Source organism: Manis javanica, chromosome 2 (genome assembly GCF_040802235.1).
Source record: "Manis javanica isolate MJ-LG chromosome 2, MJ_LKY, whole genome shotgun sequence".
NCBI lineage: Eukaryota > Metazoa > Chordata > Mammalia > Pholidota > Manidae > Manis > Manis javanica.
The window spans coordinates 130783844-130806913 of NC_133157.1; the positions used below are offsets into that span (position 1 = coordinate 130783844).

At 45.1% G+C, this 23070-nt stretch overlaps 1 protein-coding gene across 3 annotated transcripts in view; it reads left to right on the plus strand.

Annotated features, from left to right (window-relative positions):
• LOC108407238 (aldo-keto reductase family 1 member C15-like) overlaps window positions 1-23070 on the plus strand; it is a 44126-nt gene that overhangs the window by 20615 nt on the left and 441 nt on the right. The window contains exons 10-12 of one of the 3 annotated variants that reach the window (XR_012128141.1): window positions 15802-16154; window positions 17633-17739; window positions 19125-21126. Coding sequence is in view for 2 of the 3 variants with exons in the window: in XM_073229448.1 (XP_073085549.1) it covers window positions 18185-19897 (1713 nt within the window). In the remaining variant the exon portion in view is untranslated. Of the gene's footprint in view, window positions 1-15801; window positions 16155-17632; window positions 22626-23070 lie in introns of those variants that run through there. The other 2 variants (XM_073229449.1, XM_073229448.1) reach the window with 2 other exon arrangements.

Genomic DNA, 23070 nt, shown 5'->3' on the forward strand with positions numbered 1-23070 from the left:
TGCTGCAAAGTAGAGGAAAGACATTGATAGATTGCAACCAGGATAACGAAAGGATTCGAAATTCAGTATAAGAATATCTAAAGTAATGTTGTTAATTTTCCAGAAGAAAACTACTCAGAGTAGGTAGGTAGATATTCAAATATCTTAATGCATATCTTATTAAAGTTTAGTTAGACAGTAGTTCTGCCAAACTTGGGGTCTATTCCAATTATCTGGAGGTGATTATTCAATACTTGGATTCCTAGGTCTCACCATACGTATGCTGAGGTTGTGAGTTTGGAACAGAGTCCACAAAGCTGCATTTGTATAAGGACACCCTGAGATATGAAACAGTTTACATTGAACAACTCTGCATTTTATTTATCATTTTTAGTCCCATTAATTTACGTGAAGACAAAGAATAGCAGCTGTCAGCCAACACATATGGGCTAACATTAGGAACAACCATCTAGTAGTTAAGCTCCCCAAAAGTGGAATACATTTCCCCACGAGGTAATGCCTTCCTGCACTGAAGAGATTCAAGCATCATTTGATGATACTTCACAAAGGATATTGAAGGCCAGCTTGGAGTACCAGGGGGCCAGTTGAATCTACTACTCCTGTGTGGTCCCTGTTTATCCTGCTAGTCTCTGGTGGGAAAATATCATTAAACACTAAGGAAACGCCAGTGGGATTGACAACAGAGCATCTCCCCTCTCAGGGGCTGCTTGGGCATTTATCAGTAGGCTGGGGGAATTGTGGAGTGATACTGCAGAGGTTCCTCTCTGAGGATGTGGCCCTGGAGCTGATGCCAATTCCTGAGCAGGAGGGAGTCTGTGAGGCTCTAGGGGAACGTCTGGTTGCAGCACAGGTCTCACTGTGACTCAGATGCGCTCCCAGCCTAGAGCTTGGGAAGGGCACAGTCATATAACATGGACTGAATTTGGAGTTGAACCCTCTGCTTGTGATGGGTGACCTGAAAGACATTGGACCAGAGAACCACCACCCAGGTGCTGTTGGGGCTGTGCTGGCCCTTCAGGGAGGGGCGGTGAGCAACCCTGGCACAAGGACAGGTCGCTGAGGAGGACACTGCCCACGCAGCCCTGTGAGCCTCTCAGGGGGTATGTAACACTGTCTTTCACCTCCTCCATTTGTGTTGGGGCTGGATGGTTTGTCCCAGCCACTAGGCAACGTTCTCTTTGTCACTTCTCAATGGATTTCCACCTGTCCAGGGAAGATTATATTCATGTTTGACATTTTATTCCCATGAAAATCGAATACTTTCCTCTTAACCCTGGGTCACCCTTTTCTTCAGGATCACAGAGACCTAATTGAACACTGTCCTTTCTTTGGTCAAATCTCCTTTCAGAGTAACTTGGGCTCCATCCAACTCTGCTTAGTTCTTGTGTAAATAATCATCGTGCTGCCCTCCTAGGAAAATGTTTTAAAACAATCCTGCCTGGTCTCAGATGGCAGATGATACTGTAGGCCTGAGGTAACTGACTAGCTGTGGGGAAGAAGAAATTCCTCATCCCAGCATCCTCTATGCTGGGGCTGGGGGCTGATGGGGTCTCCCTTGGTGGAGCTGTTGTAAATGAGATTGTTACTTTATTGCTTTTTTGGACAATTCACTGTTAGCTTAGAGAAATGCAACTGATGTTTGCATATTCAGTTTTGTGTCGTCAACCTGACTAAACCTGTTAATTTGTTCTAAGCTATTTGGCAGAACCTTTAGGATTTTCTAGATATAAGATTATATCATCTGTACATGGAGCGGATTTTATTCTTCCTTCTTGATTTGTATGCCCTTTATTTCTTTTTCCTGCCTGATTACTCTGCTGAATAGGAGTGGTAAGAGTGGCATCCTTATCTTCTTTCTGATCTTAGAGGAAAATAAGCTTTTTACCATTGCCTATTACCTCTGGGCTCATCGTATATGGACTTTATTATGTTGAGGTACATACTTTCTATACTTAGTTGTTTAGGTATTATCATGGATGGGCACTGAAATTTGTCAATACTTTTTCTGCATCTATTGAGATGATAATGTGAGTTTTGTTTTTCATTCTGTTAATGTGATGTATCACATTTATTTGTATATATTCACCCCTACTGTCTCCTAGGGATGAATCCCTCTGGGTAATGGTGTATGATCCTTTTAATGTACTGCTTGATATTTTTGCTCAGAGTTACTTCTGAATTTTATATCTATATTTAACATGGACTTTGACCTATAGTTTTCTTTTCTTCCAATGTCCTAATCTAGCTCTGGCATCAGGGTAATGCTAGCCTCATAAAATCAGTTTGTGGGTATTCCCTCCTTTTCAATATTTTGGAAGAGTTTGTGAAGAATTGGAGTTAATTTTTCTTTACAAGCTTGATAGAATTCACTCAGGAAACCATCCAGTCTTGAGCTTTTTTAGCTGGGAGGTATTTATTTACTTACTTATTTAACAGATTCATCCGCTTACTTGTTATAGGTCTTTTCAGATTTTCTATTTCTTCATGATTCAGTCTTGAAGCTCTAAGTCGCTATGAATTTGTCCATTTCTTCTAGGTTGCGCAATGTGTTGGTATAGAAATGTTCATACTAGTCTGTCATGATCCTTTGTATTTCTGTCATATCAGTGCGAATGTCTCCTTTTCATAATTTTATTTGGACCTTCTCTTTTACAAGTTAGTTTAGTGAAAGATTTGTCAATTTTGTTAACATTTATCTTTAAATAGTGGGAGCCATCTCTTTGAAACATAAACATCATGGAACCAGGTTACTGTCCCCCTGGGACTGTTCAATCAGAATTGAACAATGAAATAGTCCATTATAAATGGTGTTGTTAAACTCTCTTACCTGAGGACAAGTTATCATTTATCTTGAGGATAAATCTGCTTAGCTATATAAAAGGATGAGCTTTCTTTCTGACTTTGTAATCTCATTGGCAGATTACCTATGATGTCATATTGCAGTCTGGTTTAATGAATATTCAGTAATAAATCCATTTCCTATTATCTCTACATGTGTAGAGAGGAGTATTCTGGGTTGCAGCCAATTTTATTTTTAATTTTCCCTTAATCTAAGTGAGGAAAAACTTGACAATCAGTGCCCCAAGTATCGTAAAAAAGATTGCCGTTGTCACCATGTGCCCAGTTTCCACCTTCAGTGACACAGAACTACCTTCTGTGTCTAGGGTCCTCTGCAGGTCTGTCCATTAATGTCACATGCCATGGGCATGTGGAACCCCTTTGTGAATCCTTCCCACCTTCTTCTCACTGAGGGAGGAAGGTCAGCCTTGGCTCCTAGGAGCCCGTGATAGTACAGAGGCCCAATCTCCCTAATAAGGGTCTACAGCAGTGCATGGTATATTTGATTAGTACCTGTTATTGCATTTTGTAGGGCATTCAGGAAGAGTATGCCTGTGTTTTGGGCACTCCAGATGTACTTTCTCATTGCTATCAAGGATATCACTGCAGCCCTCTTTTTTTTTTTTTGTTTGAGAGGGCATCTCTCATATTTATTGATCAAATGGTTGTTAACAACAATAAAATTCAGTATAGGCGGGTCAATGCTCAATGTACAATCATTAATCCATCTCAAGTCTAATTCTTGTCAGTCTCCAATCTTGTGAAGCATAACGAACAAGTTCTTACATGGTGAACGAATTCTTACAAAGTGAATAAATTCTTACATGGTGAACAGTACAAGGGCATCATCACAGAAACTTTCGGTTTTGATCACGCATTATGACCTATAAACAATCAGGTCAAATATGAATATTCGTTTGATTTTTGTACTTGATTTATATGTTGATCCCACATTTCTCCCTTTATTATTATTATTATTTTTATTTTTAAGAAAATGCTGAAGTGGTAGGTAGATGCAGGATAAAGGTAGAAAACATAGTTTAGTGCTGTAAGAGGGCAAATGTAGATGATCAGATGATCAGGTGTGTGCCTATGGACTAAGAATTAATCCAGGCTAGACAAGGGCAGCAAAACATCCATGGATGCAGAAGATTTCTCTCAAAGCAGGGGGTTGAGGTTCTGAGCCTCACCTCTGTTGATCCCCAAATTCTCACCTGATGGCCCCCCTGCGACTGTGTCTGTCTTAGGTTGTTCCTCCCTTGAGTAATCTTACCCGTCTCTGGCTAACCAGTCATCTTCCGGGACCATACAGGGAAATGTAAAGTTGGTAAGTGAGAGAGAAGCCATATTGTTTGAAAAGGTTAGCTTTTTACTTCTTTGCAGATTTATGCCCTGTGGCTTCTATGCCTAGCACTTGTCTCAAGGTATCTTTACCACCTGGAGGAATTATGATACTTGGTAAATTCGATATGAGGCACGAATTCTATTTAAGGGTTGTAATTAGGAAGGAAGAAGAAAAGCTATAGAGGTAACATATGGAAGAAAACATGGGAGGATTGATTATTTCTTTGACATATCTTCTTGTAGAGTACCTTAAGTATGTATAGGTTTTAAACTACTAACTAATTTGCACACACATATTAACATAATAGGAATACGGTGACATAAACAAAGCAAATCTATAATTACCATCCATCTCCAGTGAAGCCAAGAAAACCATTTAGGCACCCGAGGCATCTGTGAAAATTTGTCTATGATATGATGGATATTGTCCAACTGTACTTGAACAGTCATAGAGAAATCAGACAAAATTAAAGCAGCCCATTTCTGGGATCTGTTCACATCCCATATGTTCTTTTAACCGCAGATAGTCTATAGTCATAAGATTTTGGAGTGCTACACCTTGCACCCCTCCCAACTCCTGGTTGAGTTCCAACAGTACAGATCCGGTCAAATTCGTTGTCTCACTGTATGCACATGCCAGCCTAGACATCTCCCTCCTCATTCCTATGGCAATTCCAGGAGACGGTGGGCTGGACGCAGCCACAACCGCAGCATCGCCCAGATCCCTGTGGAGGCTTTTTGTTGATCATCCCCCTGGCACAAGTCCTCCAGAGAGTGCTGATGCCGGAAGCTCCTCCTCATATCGTATCTTAGTTCATTTTCTGGGTATCCAAGCTAGGCCTTGATCTTCTGCATAGAAACAAACAGACCCTTTGCCCACACTTTGACATGCTCTCTATACCACTGTGCAGAACTCATTGGAGGTCAGCACACAGTAACTGCTCTTTTTTTTTTTTTTTTATTAAGAGAAAGGAATATTATCAGAAAAGAGTACCTCCAGAGCTGTTCATCTGACACCCTTTAAGTGATCAACATTAAGGATATTTAAAGCATGCGCTGATCTTTGATTTACCAATAGTTTTATCCTATAAAGGGGTAATCCTCCTTTTCTTTCTTTCTTTCTTTCTTTCTTTTTTTTTTTTTAATTTTTAATCTACACTTACATGAAGAATACTATGTTTACTATGCTCTACCCTATAACAGGTCCCCCCTAACAACCACATTACGGTTACTGTCCATCAGCTTAGCAAAATGTTGTAGAGTCACTACTTTTCCTCTCTGTGTTGTGCAGCCCACCCTCCCCTTTCTCCCTTCCCCCCATGCATGCTAATCTTAATATCCCCCTTCTTCTACCCCCCCCCTTATCCCTCCCTGCCCACCCACCCTTCCCAGTTCCTTTCCCTTTGGTACCTGTTAGTCCATTTTTGGGTTCTGTAATTCCGCTGCTGTTTTGTTCCTTCAGTTTTTCCTTTGTTCCTATACTCCTCAGATGAGTGAAATCATTTGCTATTTCTCTTTCTCGACTTGGCTTATTTCACTGAGCACAATAGTCTCCAGCTCCATCCATGTTGCTGCAAATGGTTAGATTTTTCCACTTCTTATGGCTGAGTAGTATTCCATTGTGTATATGTACCACGTCTTCTTTATCCATTAATCTACTGATGGACATTTAGGTTGCTTCCAATTCTTGGCTATTGTAAATAGTGTTGCGATAAACATAGGGGTGCATCTGTCTTTCTCAAACTTGATTGCTGCGTTCTTAGAGTAAATTCCTAGGAGTGTAATTCCTGGGTCAAATGGCAGGTCTGTTTTGAGCATTTTGATGAACCTCCATACTGCTTTCCACAATGGTTGAACTAATTTACATTCCCACCAGCAGTGTAGGAGTGTTCCCCTTTCTCCACAGCCTCGCCAACATTTGTTGTTGTTTGTCTTTTGGATGGCAGCTATCCTTACTGGTGTGAGGTGATACCTCATTGTAGTTGTAATTTGCATTTCTCTGATAATTAGCGATGTGGAGCATCTTTTCATGTGTCTGTTGGCCATCTGTATTTCTTTTTTAGAGAACTGTCTGTTCAGTTCCTCTGCCCACTTTTTAATTGGGTTATTTGTTTTTTGTTTGTTGAGGCGTGTGAGCTCTTTATATATTCTGGACGTCAAGCCTTTATCGGATGTGTCATTTTCAAATATATTCTCCCATACTGTAGGGTTCCCTTTTGTTCTATTGATGGTGTCTTTCGCTGTACAGAAGCTTTTCAGCTTAATGTAGTCCCACTTGCTCATTTTTGCTGTTCTTTTCCTTGCCCGGGGAGATATGTTCAAGAAGAGGTCACTCATGTTTATGTCGAAGAGGTTTTTGCCTATGTTTTTTTCCAAGAGTTTAATGGTTTCATGACGTACATTCAGGTCTTTGATCCATTTTGAGTTTACCTTTGTATATGGGGTTAGACAATGGTCCAGTTTCATTCTCCTACATGTAGCTGTCCAGTTTTGCCAGCACCATCTGTTGAAGAGACTGTCATTTTGCCATTGTATGTCCATGGCTCCTTTATCAAATATTAATTGACCATATATGTTTGGGTTAATTTCTGGAGTCTCTAATCTGTTCCACTGGTCTGTGGCTCTGTTCTTGTGCCAGTACCAAATTGTCTTGATTACTATGGCTTTGTAGTAGAGCTTGAAGTTGGGGAGTGAGATCCCCCCTACTTTATTCTTCTTTTTCAGGATTGCTTTGGCTATTTGGGGTCTTTGGTGTTTCCATATGAATTTTTGAATTATTTGTTCCAATTCATTGAAGAATGTTGCTGGTAATTTGAGAGGGATTGCATTAAATCTGTATATTGCTTTGGGCAGGATGGCCATTTTGACGATATTAATTCTTCCTAGCCATGAGCATGGGATGAGTTTCCATTTGTTAGTGTCCCCTTTAATTTCTCTTAAGAGTGACTTGTAGTTTTCAGAGTATAAGTCTTTCACTTCTTTGGTTAGGTTTATTCCAAGGTATTTTATTCTTTTTGATGCAATGGTGAATGGAATTGTTTTCCTGATTTCTCTTTCTATTGGTTCATTGTTAGTGTATAGGAAAGCTACAGATTTCTGTGTGTTAATTTTGTACCCTGCAACTTTGCTGTATTCCGATATCAGTTCTAGTAGTTTTGGAGTGGAGTCTTTAGGGTTTTTTATGTACAGTATCATATAATCTGCAAATAGTGACAGTTTAACTTCTTCTTTACCAATCTGGATTCCTTGTATTTCTTTGTTTAGTCTGATTGCCGTGGCTAGGACCTCCAGTACTATGTTGAATAACAGTGGGGATAGTGGGCATCCCTGTCTGGTTCCCGATCTCAGAGGAAATGCTTTGAGCTTCTCGCTGTTCAGTATAATGCTGGCTGTGGGTTTCTCATATATGGCCTTTATTATGTTGAGGTACTTCCCTCTATTCCCATTTTGCTGAGAGTTTTTATCATGAATAGATGTTGAATTTTGTCAAATGCCTTTTCAGCATCTATGGAGATGATCATGTGGTTTTTGTCTTTCTTTTTGTTGATGTGGTGGATGATGTTGATGGATTTTCGAATGTTGTACCATCCTTGCATCCCTGGGATGAACCCCACTTGGTCATGGTGTATGATCCTTTTGATATACTGTTGAATTCTGTTTGCTAATATTTTATTGCGTATTTTTGCATCTACATTCATCAGGGATATTGGTCTGTAATTTTCTTTTTTGGTGGGTTCTTTACCTGGTTTTGGTATTAGGGTGATGTTGGCTTCATAGAATGAGTTTGGGAGTATTCCCTCTTCTTCTATTTTGTGGAACACTTTAAGGAGAATGGGTATTATGTCTTCTCTGTATGTCTGATAAAATTCTGAGTAAATCGGTCCGGCCCCGGGGTTTTGTTCTTGGGTAGTTTTTTGATTACCGTTTCAATTTCTTTGCTCGTAATTGGTTTGTTTAACTTTTGTGTTTCTTCCTTGGTCAGTCTTGGGAGGTTGTATTTTTCTAGGAAGTTGTCCATTTCTTCTAGGTTTTCCAGCTTGTTGGCATATAGGTTTTGATAGTAGTCTTTAATAATTCTTTGTATTTCTGTGGAGTCTGTTGTGATTTTTCCATTCTCATTTCTGATTCTGTTGATTTGTGTTGATTCTCTTTTTCTCTTAATAAGTTGGGCTAGAGGCTTATCTATTTTGTTTATTTTCTCGAAGAACCAGCTCTTGGTTTAGTTGATTTTTGCTATTGTTTTATTCTTCTCAATTTTGTTTATTTTATCTCTGATCTTTATTATATCCCTCCTTCTGCTGACTTTAGGCCTCATTTGTTCTTCTTTTTCCAGTTTTGATAATTGTGATGTTAGACTATTCATTTGGGATTGTTCTTCCTTCTTCAAGTGTGCCTGGATTGCTATATACTTTCCTCTTAAGACTGTTTTCGCTGCGTTCCACAGAAGTTGGGGCTTAGTGTTGTTGTTGTCATTTGTTTCTATATATTCCTTGATCTCTATTTTGATTTCTTCATTGATCCATTGATTATTTAGTAGCATGTTGTTAAGCCTCCATGTGTTTGTGAGCCTTTTTGTTTTCTTTGTAGAATTTATTTCTACTTTTATACCTTTGTGGTCTGAAAAATTGGTTGGTAGAATTTCAATATTTTGGAGTTTACTGAGGCTCTTTTTGTGAGCTAGTATGTGGTCTATTCTGGAGAATGTTCCATGTGCACTTGAGAAGAATGTATATCCTGTTGCTTTTGGATGTAGAGTTCTATAGATGTCTATTAGGTCAATCTGTTCTAGTGTGTTGTTCAGTCCCTGTGTGTCCTTACTTATTTTCTGCCTGGTGGATCTGTCCTATGGGGTGAGTGGTGTGTTGAAGTCTCCTACAATGAATGCATTGCAGACTATTTCCCTCTTTAGTTCTGTTAGTATTTGCTTCACATATGCTGGTGCTCCTGTATTGGGTGCATATATATTTAGAATGGTTATATCCTCTTGTTGGACTGAGCCCTTTATCATTATGTAGTATCCTTCTTTATCTCTTGTTACTTTCTTTGTTTTGAAGTCTATTTTGTCTGATATTAGTACTGCAACCCCTGCTTTCTTCTCACTGTTGTTTGCCTGAAATATGTTTTTCCATCCCTTGACTTTTAGTCTATGCTTATCTTTGGGTTTAAGGTGAGTTTCTTGTAAGCAGCATATAGATGTGTCTTGCTTTTTTATCCATTCTATTACTCTATGTTTTTTGATTGGTGCATTAAGTCCATTTACATTTAGGGTGACTATTGAGAGATATGTACTTATTGCCATTGCAGGCTTTAGATTCGTGGTTACCAAAGGTTCAAGGTTAGCTTCTTTAGTATCTTACTGCCTAACTTAGCTCGCTTATTGAGCTGTTATATACACTGTCTGGAGATTCTTTTCTTCTCTCCCTTCTTATTCCTCCTCCTCCATTCTTCATATGTTGTGTGTTTTGTTCTGTGCTCTCTTTAGGGGTGCTCCCATCTAGAGCAGTCCCTGTAGGATGCCCTGTAGAGGTGGTTTGTGGGAAGCAAATTCCCTCAGCTTTTGCTTGTCTGGGAATTGTTTAATCCCACCATCATATTTAAATGATAGTCGTGCTGGATACAGTATCCTTGGTTCAAGGCCCTTCTGTTTCATTGCATTAAGTATATCATGCCATTCTCTTCTGGCCTGTAGGGTTTCTGTCGAGAAGTCTGATGTTAGCCTGATGGGTTTTCCTTTATAGGTGACCTTTTTCTCTCTAGCTGCCTTTAAATCTCTTTCCTTGTACTTGATCCTTGCCATTTTAATTACTATGTGTCTTGGTTTTGTCCTCCTTGGATCCTTTCTGTTGGGGGTTCTGTGTAATTCCATGGTCTGTTCGATTATTTCCTCCCCCAGTTTGGGGAAGTTTTCAGCAATTATTTCTTCAAAGAGACTTTCTATCCCTTTTCCTCTTTCTTCTTCTTCTGGTATCCTTATAATGCGAATATTATTCCTTTTGGCTTGGTCACATAGTTCTCTTAGTGTTGTTTCATTCCTGGAGATCCTTTTATCTCTCTCTATGTCAGCTTCTATCCGTTCCTGTTCTCTGGCTTCTATTCCTTCAATGGCCTCTTGCATCTTATCCATTCTGCTTATAAATCCTTCCAGGGATTGTTTCACTTCTGTGATTTCCTTCCTGACATCTGTGATCTCCCTCCGGACTTCATCCCACTTCTCTTGCATTTTTCTCTGCATCTCGTCCCATTGCTCTCGCATTTTTCTCTGCATCTCTGTCAGCATGTTCATGATTTTTATTTTGAATTCTTTTTCAGGAGGACTGGTTAGGTCTGTCTCCTCAGGTGTTGTCTCTGTGATCTTTGTCTGCCTGTAGTTTTGTCTTTTCATGGTGATAGAGATAGTGTGCAGAGCTGGTACAAGTGACTGCTGGAATAGCTTCCCTTCCTGTTGGTTTGTGGCCTTCCTCACCTGGGAGAATAGCGACCTCTTGTGGTTTGTGCTGGGCAGCTGTGTGCAGACAGGGCTTCTGCTTCCTGCCCGGTTGCTATGGGGTTTATCTTCGCTGTTGCTGTGGGGGTGGCCTGGCTGGGGCTGTTCCTCCAAAATGGTGGAGCCCCGTTGGAGGGGGAGCGATCATGAGGCTATTTATCTCCGTATGGGGCCTCTGTGCTCCCTGCTGCCCAGGGGGTTAGAGTGCCCAGAGATCCCCAGATCCCCTGCCTTTGGTCTAAGTGACCTGTCCTGCCCCTTTAAGACTTCTAAAAAGCACTCTCCAAACCAAAACAACAACAGCAACAATGAGAGAGGGAACAGAAAAAAAAAAAAAAAGGAAAAAACACACGATTTTTTTTTTTCCTCAGGCGCCGGTCCCAGGCACCCGCTCAGTGGTCCTGCTGCCCTGTCTCCCTAGCATCAGGGTCCCTGTCCCTTCAGTGCTTCCAAAAAGCACCCGCCCACCAGTCCCGCAGGGAAAAACGCACAATATTCTTTGTCCTCAGGCGCTGGTCCCAGGCACCCGCTCACCACTCCCGTCGCCCTGCTTCCCTAGCACCGGGGTCCCTGTCCCTTTAAGTCTTCCAAAAAGCTCTCGCCAAAAAGAGAAAAAAAAAGGGCAAAAACGCGTGATTTCCTCTGTCCTCAGGTGCCGTTCTCAGGCACCCGCCCACCGGTCCTGCTGCTCTGCCTCCCTAGCACCAGGGTCCCTGTCCCTTTAAGGCTTCCAAAAAGCACTAACCAAAAAGAGAAAAAAAAAAAAAAAGGGGAAAACCGCGCGATTTCCTCCGTCCTCAGGCGCCTGTCTCAGGTACCTGCCCACGGGTCCCGCAGGGAAAAATGCGGGATATTCTTTGTCCTCAGGCTCCGGTCCCAGGCACCCCCTCACCGGTCCCGCCACCCTGCCTCCCTAGCAACGGGGGCCCTGTCCCTTTAAGGCTTCCAAAAAGCACTCGCCAAAAAAAAAAACCGCTTCGGTTTCTTTCCACCCTCCGGGAGCCGGGGGGAGGGGCGCTCGGGTCCTGCCGGGCCGGGGCTTGTATCTTACCCCGTTCGCAAGGCGCTGGGTTCTTGCTGGTGTGGATGTGGTCTGGATGTTGTCCTGTGTCCTTTGGTCTCTATTTTAGGAAGATTTTTCTTTGTTATATTTTCATAACTCTATGTGTTTTTGGGAGTAGATTTCCACTACTCTACTCACGCCGCCATCCTGGCTCCGCCTCCCCGGCATTGCATTTTGTAGGGCATTCAGGAAGAGTATGCCTGTGTTTTGGTCACTCCAGATGTACTTTCTCATTGCTATCAAGGATATCACTGCAGCCCTCTTTTAAAAATACTGCTGACTCACAGTGAACACAGAGGCCTTTGATAACATGTTATCAGTTCCAAAACCACAATCTGGCTTGCCTTACTTTCTTGAGTCACATAGAAATTCTCTTTTGGTGTCAGCTAGTTGGAAATAATCTCATAAAGTGAAGCCATTGTTTAAATCATTTTATTTCTTGCAGTTTTCTCCCAGTGTTCTGGGGTTGGTGCCCCCTTCCCAGGATGCAGGAAGTGGATCTCTTGGTACCCTTATGTTTCTAAGGCCTGTCATGTAGTATGTCTGTATTTGACATGAAACCAGAATAGGTGAAGGAAAGTAAGTCCTAGAAGTAGCATATTTACCCTGAAGATGGCATGAGGAAATGGTGCACCAGCTAGAGACTGGCATGTCGATGGCTGAGGGTAAACCCCTCATGTTCCCTCCCACCCCACCTGCATTCAGCAGGACAGAGCCAAAGCTGAACAGCCGAAGAAAGGGCTGGGTGAGGACAGCAGGATCCGAAATTGTTTGTGGGTGATGTGTGTGCGAAAGTGAGTTGTGTTGAGCAAAATCTTTCCTGTGCACATATATTTATGTGTATGGCCCTTGCTGTTTCTCCTTTGAACTCTCAGACTTCTCAGGGCCTGTGGTTGCAATGTACTGTGGTCTCTGAGGGCTATTGTGTCAGAGTTCCTCTGCATCTCATTTGTCCCCTTGGGGTTAGGTTGGCTGTCTCTTCAAACCAAACATGAAGGACCTTCTCTAGAAAACAGACTCAATCTTGGGCACACTTGGGCTGCCCTGGTCATCGGTCAGACTGGCTCAACCCTCACATTGGATTAACCTTGTCTCCATCCTAAGCACTAGATCATGAGAAGCTGAGACACACTCAGAGTGAACAGGAAATCAGGTTTGTGGTGAAACAAACCTTTTGCTTACTGAAGGAATTTGATTCCTCTCAGAACATCTTTTAGCCTTGTCACACCCACCACTTTCTCATGACTTCCACAGAGCTATCCAGCTGCACAATGTACTCTAGTTGCTCAGTAATCCAGAATCTTTCTCTCTGCCAGGTGTCGAATTCAACAACAGACCCATCCCCTTCTTTACTTTTCTGATGTGTCTCCCCTGAGGCTTTGCCAGTCAGCTTGACTTGCTGCAGGAAACATTTCATTAGTACCTGGCAGCGCATTCTGTATTCAATACAAGAAGAACTTTGACCTGCCTGGAGGGTTAATATCCTGTAGTTTCTGCCTCACTGTTATGAAACATATGACTGCACCCCTTTTCAGAAATACTGCTGAATCACAATGAACAGAGGCTTTTCACAGCTCTGGGTCACTCTGGTTCTCTAAGGGCCTTACCGGTGACGTCTAAGCATTCAGTGCCTTGGCCCACGCATCACACACCAGCTTTCCCTCTGGAGGGAGGAAGACAGTTTGGGCTCCTGGTCTCTGCTCCTTTCTGTCACTTTCTCCTTCCATCATCCAGATCCCTGAGTTCAAGAGGAAAGGAGAAGCCACACGGGCATCTGCTTAGACTGGCATGATGCTTTCCTTCCCACTAAAGGCCGATTACACCTCACTGTCAAGGGACAGTGTCTCCACTTATCAATACTCAACTGTGTCTGGATAAAATAGAGGTGGTTTCTTACAATATTCTACTGGTTAGGAGTGAATGCAAATTCTGGTATGCTAAGATCCCCACCCCTTAAGATCCAATCACCACCAAACAGATGGTCGCCCACCCCTTAAGATACAATCACCAACGCAGAACACACCCTACTCCTACTCCTTAAAAACACACTTCCTCACCCAAGAGCTACTGCTCCCTCTCTTTGGGGGCAGCCATTTTCTCTTTCAGATAATAAAATCTCTTGCGTGGTCCCATGTCTCCCGAGTTGTTCTGGGGTAAGGAGGGTCACAGCGAGATACCCTTTCAAGGAGCACGTCCCAACCACTAGCCACACTCAGGGAAGGTGAATTACACAAAGGCATGGCTCCCAGGAGACAGGCGTCACTGGGGTCCTCTTGCCATGTGCACCTACTCCTCTGATGGACCCCGACCTCCCTGAGAGCATCCTATCCCATCGGCAGCCTTTGAGAAACCTTAGATAACAGGAGAGGGGTGTGAAGCAAGGGATAATCACCACCGATTACAAAGGGAAGATAGAGTTTGAAAACCATATGCTGTCAGGCATGACAACAGTCCCGAAATATTTCAGCCTAGTGTTTCAATGCCAGTTTTATGAGAACTCTTAAAAGAGAAACAGGAGCACGATACTCTGATATAACTTACAAGGAAGAAAAGTCTCTTTTACTGACAACATACCTAGGCTGCTGAGTCAGGCAGTAAGGAAGAACATGTGTCTTTGTACTTCAACAGACTGTTTAGTGTGAACTACAGATAAATATTGCAAGGGTTGTTAGACAAATTTATAGCCTGTTGAATGATGTCTTGAAGGTGATTAAATGAATTGGAAGATTATCCTTGCGACCCTGACCCAGTGTAAGAATAGAAATAGGTTAGCATAAGCATAGCCATCTTGAAGGCCTAGAAGCCATTTTCTGAGTATGTGACTTAGAAAGAAAACCTGGAACTGGGTAAGGCCTTGAAAAACAAGTTAATCATGAACACCAGGTGGTGGGCAGCTGTGGCCTTTAGTCATCTAACCTTGGTCAGCTAATCTTACATACCAAGCTTATTGTGCAGAACCTCCCTGACCATTGAGGAGTGGTCTTATCTTGCTCTTGCCTAACCCCAGGATGTATGTCTTGCAAGAATAATGTGCAGCTGTGGAAAATTACTATGAGTTAAGTGTTTTGAAAATGCTATATAAACCCTTGGCTTGGAGTGCTTGGGGTCCTTGTTGAGACCCGCTGCGTCGTGCTGACACTTGGACCCCAGCTAGCTGGCTGAATAAAGACTTTGCTTGAATTTACATCTCTATGCTTGTGTAGTTTGTTCTCTGGAGAAGCCTCGGAAGCCCGGACCCTAACACCAGAACTTGGCCTTAAATTTCACAATGAAATTATAAAGGGGATGCTGATCAGTTCTGTAGCTGACACAATGTTGGGATAAATAATAAATTAATGGAGTAATAGAATCAGGCAGAATTCTGACTTTGAGCAGCCAGAGGGATGGGTTGGAAATAATAGGATAAAATCCAATGCCTCAGGCTGGGGATGGCTCTCAAGTACCAAGTGCACAAATATGAGAAGAGGGAAGCATGGCATAATAATGACAGTAAACAAAACACCATTCCGAGGAGTTTATCTAGCAGAGTTCCTTACCACTGAGAGTGTACCTTCACTAACACGGCTTGTTGGACTGCATTCATAGAAGCCAGAATAATGTGAGCACAGAGGAATGAGTGATTCAGCCCACCCGGCGAGGTCGTGGAGGACCTCATGTAGAATGTGGGCAGGGCACCTGCCATTAGGGTCAGTAGGCAGGCATTCATGAGGCTGATGGGAATGAGGGGTGTGGATAAAATTGTAATTTATCCAGAATATCTCACCAGGCTTTAGAACATATGCTTATCAACAGGAGCTCAAGGATGGAGAGAAGAATTACTTTAGTGGATTTGCATAATTCCTCAGGGGTGGAGAGAAGTTTATCTCCATATCAATGGGTAATTGCCTGGGCAACTGAGGGCTTATCTGTACCTGAGACGTGAGGGGAGGGCCATTTTTGCTGCTCGTGGAGCTGGAGAGAGAGATGGGCCAGACTGCAGTTTTTAAGCAATAAATGGGTTTTAAACTTTATTTCTTCCTTTGGCTGATTTCGTTTTTTTAAAGTATTTTGCCCCTGGATTTCCTTTCCGCAGACTTACAGCTGGCACAGTTGGTAGGATTCCTCTGACCTCAGAAATCTGGCATAATGGGTGTGTCCTTTTAGAGGGCCGCCCCTAGAAATGATGGGGAGAAGTGGTGCTCGACCTGAGGGACGTGTATCTACACTCGTGTGGTCATGGAGGCGCCACCACTGCTGCTGGCCATGCTGAACCCAGCCCGTGGCCTGAGCCTAAGGCTACTGCTTCTGCCACTGCTGCCAGCTGGAGCCTGGTCACAACTATGGAAAGAAGCAGAGGTCTGATACATCTTAATAGAAAAGCAACTGGCTGCTATGTACCACACCTTGTTGGCTATGGAGCCCATCGATGGAAAAACTCCGACCAAGGTAATAACCACCTATCTCCCATTGTGAGGTGGGTGAGAGACTCAACCCAAAAGCCACAAAGTGGTGGGGCACAGACACCTACCATATATCATGTGACTGGCCATTTGCCTTTGGTATTCCCAGGGAATATTGAAGCAGATGCATTGATCCAGGTATCCTGGCTAGAAGGAAAGCCTGACTCTGATGTGGCCCAATGACTATATCAGTGTTTGTTGAATGTAGGCCAAAAGACAATGTGGGCTGTAGTGTAAAGGAGTGCAGAGAGCATTAAGAGTCAGGAAAAAGAACTAATAAAACTTAGCTAAACCTTAACAGCAGACCATTCCGGAATAGTAAGAGATTCAATGTCTAAACTTAGAGAGAGACCAGATCAAAGGAAGAGAGAGCAAGAGGCCAGCCAAGGGCTATTTGAATCCTAGTTTACTAAATCCCCATGGTTTACAACCCTGATATCCACCCTGGCAGGGCCCTTGCTTATCTTTATACTGCTTCTCTCTTTAGGTCCCTGTATCTTAAACCGGCTAATAGCCTTTGTTAGGGAAAGAGTGAGTGCTGTTCAGGTGCTAATGCTGAGACCGCAGTATCATTCACTCACACAGCAGGAAGAAACAAACATTCCATGATTGGAATGGTCAAAGGAAAGTGGGGAAATGTAGAATCTAAGCATTAGTAAGATTAGTAAATTAGCATAAGCATAGCCATCTTAGAAACCTAGAAACCATTTTCTGAGAGTGTGACTCAGAGGAAAAAAAAATAAAAACAAAAACAAACAAACCCTGGGCCTGGGTAAGGCCTTGAAAAACAAGTTAATCATGAGCACCGGGTGGTGGGCAGCTGTGACCCTTGGTCAGCTAACCTTGGTCAGTAAATCTTACATACCAAGCTTATCGTGCAGAACCTCCCTAACCATTGAGGAATAGTCTTACCCTGCCCTTGCTTAACCCCAGGATATATGTCTTGCAAGAATAATGTATAGTTATAGAAAATTGCTATGAGTTAAGTGCTTTGAAATTGCTATATAAACCCTTGGCTCTGAGTGCTCGGGGTCCTTGTTGAGACCCGCTGCATCAGGCTGACTTGGACCTCAGGTAGCTAGCTGAATAAAGACTTTGCTTGAATTTACATCTCTATGCCTGTGTAGTTTGTTCTCTGGGGAAGCCTCTGAAGCCTGGACCCTAACATTTGGGGGCTCGTCCGGGATTCGAGCGGCTTCCCTGAGAACGAGGGACAGCTGGAGGCAAGGTCTAATTGTCCGGACGGGGCAGTGTAATTCGAGGGTCGCCCCCTCGTGTCTGCATAAATCCATTATAAAGCGGGAGTCGCCATCCCGTGTATGGTCTCGGGTTAGTGGTCCCGAGTGAGGAAGTCTGGGCTGGTAGTCCCGGCCCCCAGGTTAGTGACCCTGGGTAAAAGTCCAGGTAACCAATCCTGGCCCTAGGGTCTGAGTGACTTGGCCTTAGGAAGGCAAATCCAATCAGCAGAAAACTGGCACCCGAGGAGGAAGAGATCGAGCTCGTCACCCTGCGGCAGTCCGAGTGGACGCCCTTCGGGAGAATTACGAGAGTTTTTGAGGACCCTGAAAGTGGTGAGTGTGGTGCGCACCAGAGGGAGAGAAGGACCGGTCCGAACGAGTGCAATCAGATGTGGTGTGTATGTTTGGTGTTATCATTGATTGTTTTACTGTGTTTTGGTTTTGGTTTATATTTCTTTTTGCACTTCTCATTTTAAGTTTCCTTGTTCTAAGGTTCTCCTGCTCTCTCCGTTCCTCCTTTCTGTCACTACATCATTCCCTGCGGGCACGGGTCGGGCAATTAAGAGCCATTAGGGCGCCCGCCGCTAGAAGACTCCCGTGACAGGATAAGGGGGTCACAGCCGCGAATCCCAGATAAATTCGCGTCCCCCGTGGAAGAAAAACTGTGCAACGACAGGCACTCGTTTATAAGCACATACAACAGTCATTTTGTTTGAAGTGGCATCTTCATCCTTCGCCTTTGTCTCCCTCATATTCTTTTTCCTTCTTCTTTCTCACCATGGGTCAGACTCAGGCTACTCCTAAGAGTCTGATCCTCTCCCATTTCCCCAAGGTCAAGGAACAGGCCTTAAGTATGAGCCTTGGCATCAAGAAGGGTAAGCTCGACACCTTTTGCTCAGTCGAGTGGCCTTCCTTCGGAGTAGGCTGGCCGGCCCAGGGGTCTCTTTCTTTGGACCTTATTGGCAAGATCAAAGCCATTATCTCCCGGCCAGGTCCTGAGGGCCACCCTGACCAACTTTCCTATATTCTTGTCTGGGAAAAATTGGCCGAGAATCCCCCTTCCTGGTTGGAGCCCTTTTTGGTGGAGAAACCTCATACTGACCCACAAAAGACCTCCATCCTGGTTGCCCAGGAAAAATCAAAGCCCTCTGATCGCAGGGCCAGAAATCCTGTGCGCCCAAGTGCGCCGCCTGTCCTCCCCGACAGTTCTCCTCTTTACCCCCTCCCGCCGATTGAGCAGCCACCCCCGTATGCAGAGGAGAGGGGTGAAGCTTCCGGGGGGATAGAAAATGCGGCTAGGGAACCCAGCAGGAACCAGGCGGCTGCAGCTTCCCCAGATTCTTCAGCAGAGGGAGGTGGGAGGCCGGAAAGAGCTTCCTCACACTCCCCCACCCTGGCCCCACGCTGGGCGCCAGGTAGAACTGGAGGAATGCAGCTAAGGTCTCAAGGGGCCAGGAAACAAGAAGGGGAGGCTCCCTCCTCCACCTCAGAAGGAGCAGTGCCAGTTCTGCCTGTGCGTGCCATCGGTACCGGCATTGCTCAGCAATATCAATATTGGCCCTTTTCATCTAGTGACCTTTATAATTGGAGGACTCAGAATCCTCCCTTCTCAGAGGACCCCAAGTGTCTTATAGGTTTAGTGGAGTCCATTATGTTTACCCATCGTCCCACATGGGACGACTGCCAGCAATTACTCCGCACTCTCTTCACAACGGAAGAACGAGAGCGTATCCTCAATGAAGCCAGGAAAAATGTCCTCGGAGAAAATGGAAGACCCACTACCCTCCAGCCCATCATCGACGAGGCGTTCCCACTTACGCGCCCAGATTGGGACTTCGGAACTGCAGAAGGTAGGGAGCGTCTCCGGGTCTACCGCCAGACTCTGATGACCGGTCTCCGGGTGGCCGCCAGACGGCCCACTAACTTGGCTAAGGTAAAAACTATTGTTCAGGGGGAAATGGAAAGCCCAGCCGCGTATCTGGAAAGGCTGTTTGATGCTTACCGGCAGTATACCCCCATAAACCCGGAAGCAGAGGAACATAGGTCAGCTGTAGTCCTCTCATTCATCAACCAGGCAGCCCCCGATATCTGGAAAAAACTCCACAAGTGGGAGGACCTAGGGGAGATCTCTATTAGAGAGCTGCTGCAGCAGGCAGAGAAGGTCTTCAATGCTAGAGAAACTCCGGAAGATAGAGAAGAAAGGCTGAGGAAAGAGAAATGGGTAATGCAGGAGAAAAATAGGAAGGAAGACAGAGAATTTCAGAAAAGGGAGAACAAGAAGCAGAGGGAAGAGATGGCCAGGATATTCCTGGCCGGGGTGAAGGAGGGCCCTAGGCCACCTCAAGGAACAGGACCCCGTCAATCCCGACTAGAACAAGATCAGTGCACCCTGTGTAAGAAATATGGACATTGGAAGAGGGAGTGCCCCCAAAGGAGGGAACAAGGGAGAGGGAACCCTGTTAAGACCCTGCACCTAGGAGAGGAGGATTGACGGGGACGGGGCTCGGCACCCCTCCCCGAGTCCTGGGTAACCCTGTGCGTGGAGGGGACTCCCATTGGGTTTATGGTAGATACTGGGGCACAGTATTCAGTTCTCAACCAGGCCCACGGCCCCCTAAACCCAGGACGCACAAGTATAGTCCAGGGAGCGACAGGGTCCAGGAAATGTGCCTGGACTACTAACAGAAAAGTGGACCTAGGAAGGCATCAGGTCTCTCACTCATTCCTGGTCGTACCCGAAAGCCCTGCACCGTTGCTGGGCAGAGACTTATTAACCAAGGTCGGGGCTCGCATTCATTTTGAACCCGAAGGGATAAAAATCATGGACAAAGAAGGGCAGCCCCTACAACCGGCGCATGTGTTAACTCTTTCCCTGGCCGATGAACATCGTCTGTTTCAGGCGGATCAAGAAAAGGGGGGCCAGGGAGAGATAGACTCTTGGGTACAGAAGTTCCCTTCCGCATGGGCCGAGACCGGAGGAATTGGTCTCGCTAAACACCTATCCCCGGTTGTTGTTCAACTCAAAGCCGCAGCTCTACCCATCCGGGTCCGGCAATATCCAATGCCAGAAGAGGCTAGGAAAGGGATAGCACCCCATATCCATAGACTGTTAGAGACAGGAATCCTTAAGACCTGACAATCTGCATGGAATACGCCTCTGCTTCCAGTGAGGAAGCCTGGCAGTAAAGATTATAGGCCAGTGCAAGACTTGCGGAAAGTCAATGAGAGGGTAGAAGACATCCATCCTACAGTGCCTAACCCTTACACCTTACTCAGCCACCTGCCACCCACGCATGTGTGGTATACTACTCTGGACCTGAAAGATGCCTTCTTTAGTATTCCACTCTCTGAAGTTAGTCAGCCTTTGTTTGCCTTTGAGTGGCAAGAGCCAGGGGGAGGAAGAAAAGGGCAGCTTACCTGGACTAGACTGCCTCAGGGCTTCAAGAACTCTCCCACCTTATTCAATGAAGCCCTAAGCCAGGACTTGGAGCCCTTTCGCAGGAGCCACCCCCACGTGACGTTGTTGCAGTATGTAGATGACCTGTTGCTGGCCACAGAAACCCGTGAAGAGTGCGAAGAAGCCACGGGAAACTTGCTGGCTGAACTAGGTGAACTGGGATATCGAGCCAGTGCCAAGAAAGCCCACATCTGTCAGAGGTCAGTAGTCTACTTGGGGTACACAATATCTAATGGGGCCAGGTGGCTAACACAGGCCATGAAGCAAACTGTCCTGGCTATCCCCATCCCTTCCTCACCCCGGGGAGTGAGAGAATTTCTTGGCTCAGCCGGGTTTTGCAGGCTCTGGATTCCAGGGTACGCAGAAATAGCCCGACCACTATATGAAGCAACCAAAGAAGGGCCGGGTTGGCAATCGATGCAGGAACAACAAGAGGCGTTTGACAGACTAAAAGAAGCTCTCCTCCGGGCCCCCGCCCTATCTCTGCCAGACCCAGAAAAACCCTTTATCCTGTTTGTAGATGAAAAGAAGGGAGTGGCTAAAGGAGTTCTGGCTCAGCAGCTGGGCCCATGGAAGAGACCTGTGGCTTATTTGTCCAAGCGGCTAGACCCAGTGGCCTCCGGGTGGCCACCTTGTCTGCGTATCCTAGCAGCCATCGCTCTACTGGTAAAAGAGGCAGACAAGCTGACTTTTGGCCAAAATCTGCGAATAACAGCCCCACATACCGTGGAGGGGATCCTCAAGCATCCTCCAGGAAAATGGATGACGAATGCAAGACTCACCCACTATCAAGGGCTCCTACTAGATTCTCCCCAAATCGCCTTCTCTGACCCGGTAACCCTAAATCCTGCCACCCTTCTGCCAGACCCAGATCTGACGACCTCCATCCATGACTGTAGAGATATCCTTTCCGAAATTATCCAGGTGCGAGCAGACCTGAAAGACACACCGTTACTGAACTGTGAGCTAAATTGGTATACGGATGGGAGCAGCTTTGTGCAGGAGGGGGTCAGGAGAGCAGGGGCAGCAGTAGTAACCCACGATGGGGAAGTTGTCTGGAGCACAGCTCTGCTCCCTGGCACCTCAGCACAGAAGGCGGAACTTATTGCTCTCGCTGAGGCCCTGGAAAGAGCAGAAGGAAAGCGGGCCAACATTTACACAGATAGCAGATACGCCTTTGGCACTGTCCATGTCCATGGTGTCATCTACCGAGAAAGAGGATTCCGTTCCGTGGAAGGGAAGGGACTGAGGAATCTGCAAGAAGTCCAAAGACTATTAGCTGCTGTTGAAAAACCTAAAGCGGTAGCAGTTATACATGTACCGGGCCACCAACCAAAGAAGACACCCGAGGCCATCGGCAACAGCCATGCAGATGCAGAAGCTAAAAGGGCAACCCTCTCGGACTCTCTTGTGCTTGCGGCCCTCGAAATACCCATACCTGAACTGCCCGCACTGCCGCCCAAACCTGAGTATTCCCCTCAAGATCTTGAGTGGATTAGGAAACAAGTCCCGGGGGAAGTATTTGGAGAGGGACATTGGGGTAGGGACCAGGAGGGTAGATTGATCTTGCCAGAAGCATTAGGACAGTACCTGCTTGCTAATCTGCATAAGTCCACCCATCTAGGTGGAAAAAAACTGCTCAGCCTTTTCCAGTCTGCGCAGTTGGTGTTTCCCCACCAGAATGAGGTGACTCGCCAGATCATGAAAGAATGCAGTAGCTGTGCAATGCTAAGACCAGCCCCAAGAGGGCTGCACCCAGCAGGTACCCGGGAAAGGGGGAGGGCTCCAGGGAGGAATTGGGAAATAGACTTCACTGAAATAAAACCAGGGAAGTATGGATACAGGTATTTGCTAGTTATGGTAGATACTTTCTCTGGGTGGGTGGAGGCCTTTCCAACCAAGCATGAGACTAGCCAGGTAGTTGCAAAAAGATTAATTGAAGAAATCATCCCCAGATATGGGGTCCCTGAAGCAATAGGTTCCGATAACGGCCCGGCTTTCGTTAGCAAAGTCCTGCAAGGACTAGCTCTAGCTTTGGGAGTAGATTGGAAGTTACATTGTGCTTATAACCCACAAAGCTCTGGGCAGGTAGAGAGAATGAATCGGACCTTGAAAGAGACCCTTTCTAAATTGGTATTGGAGACTGGTGGGGACTGGGTGACTCTCCTTCCCTTAGCCATCTTCCGCGCTCGGAACTCCCCCTATGT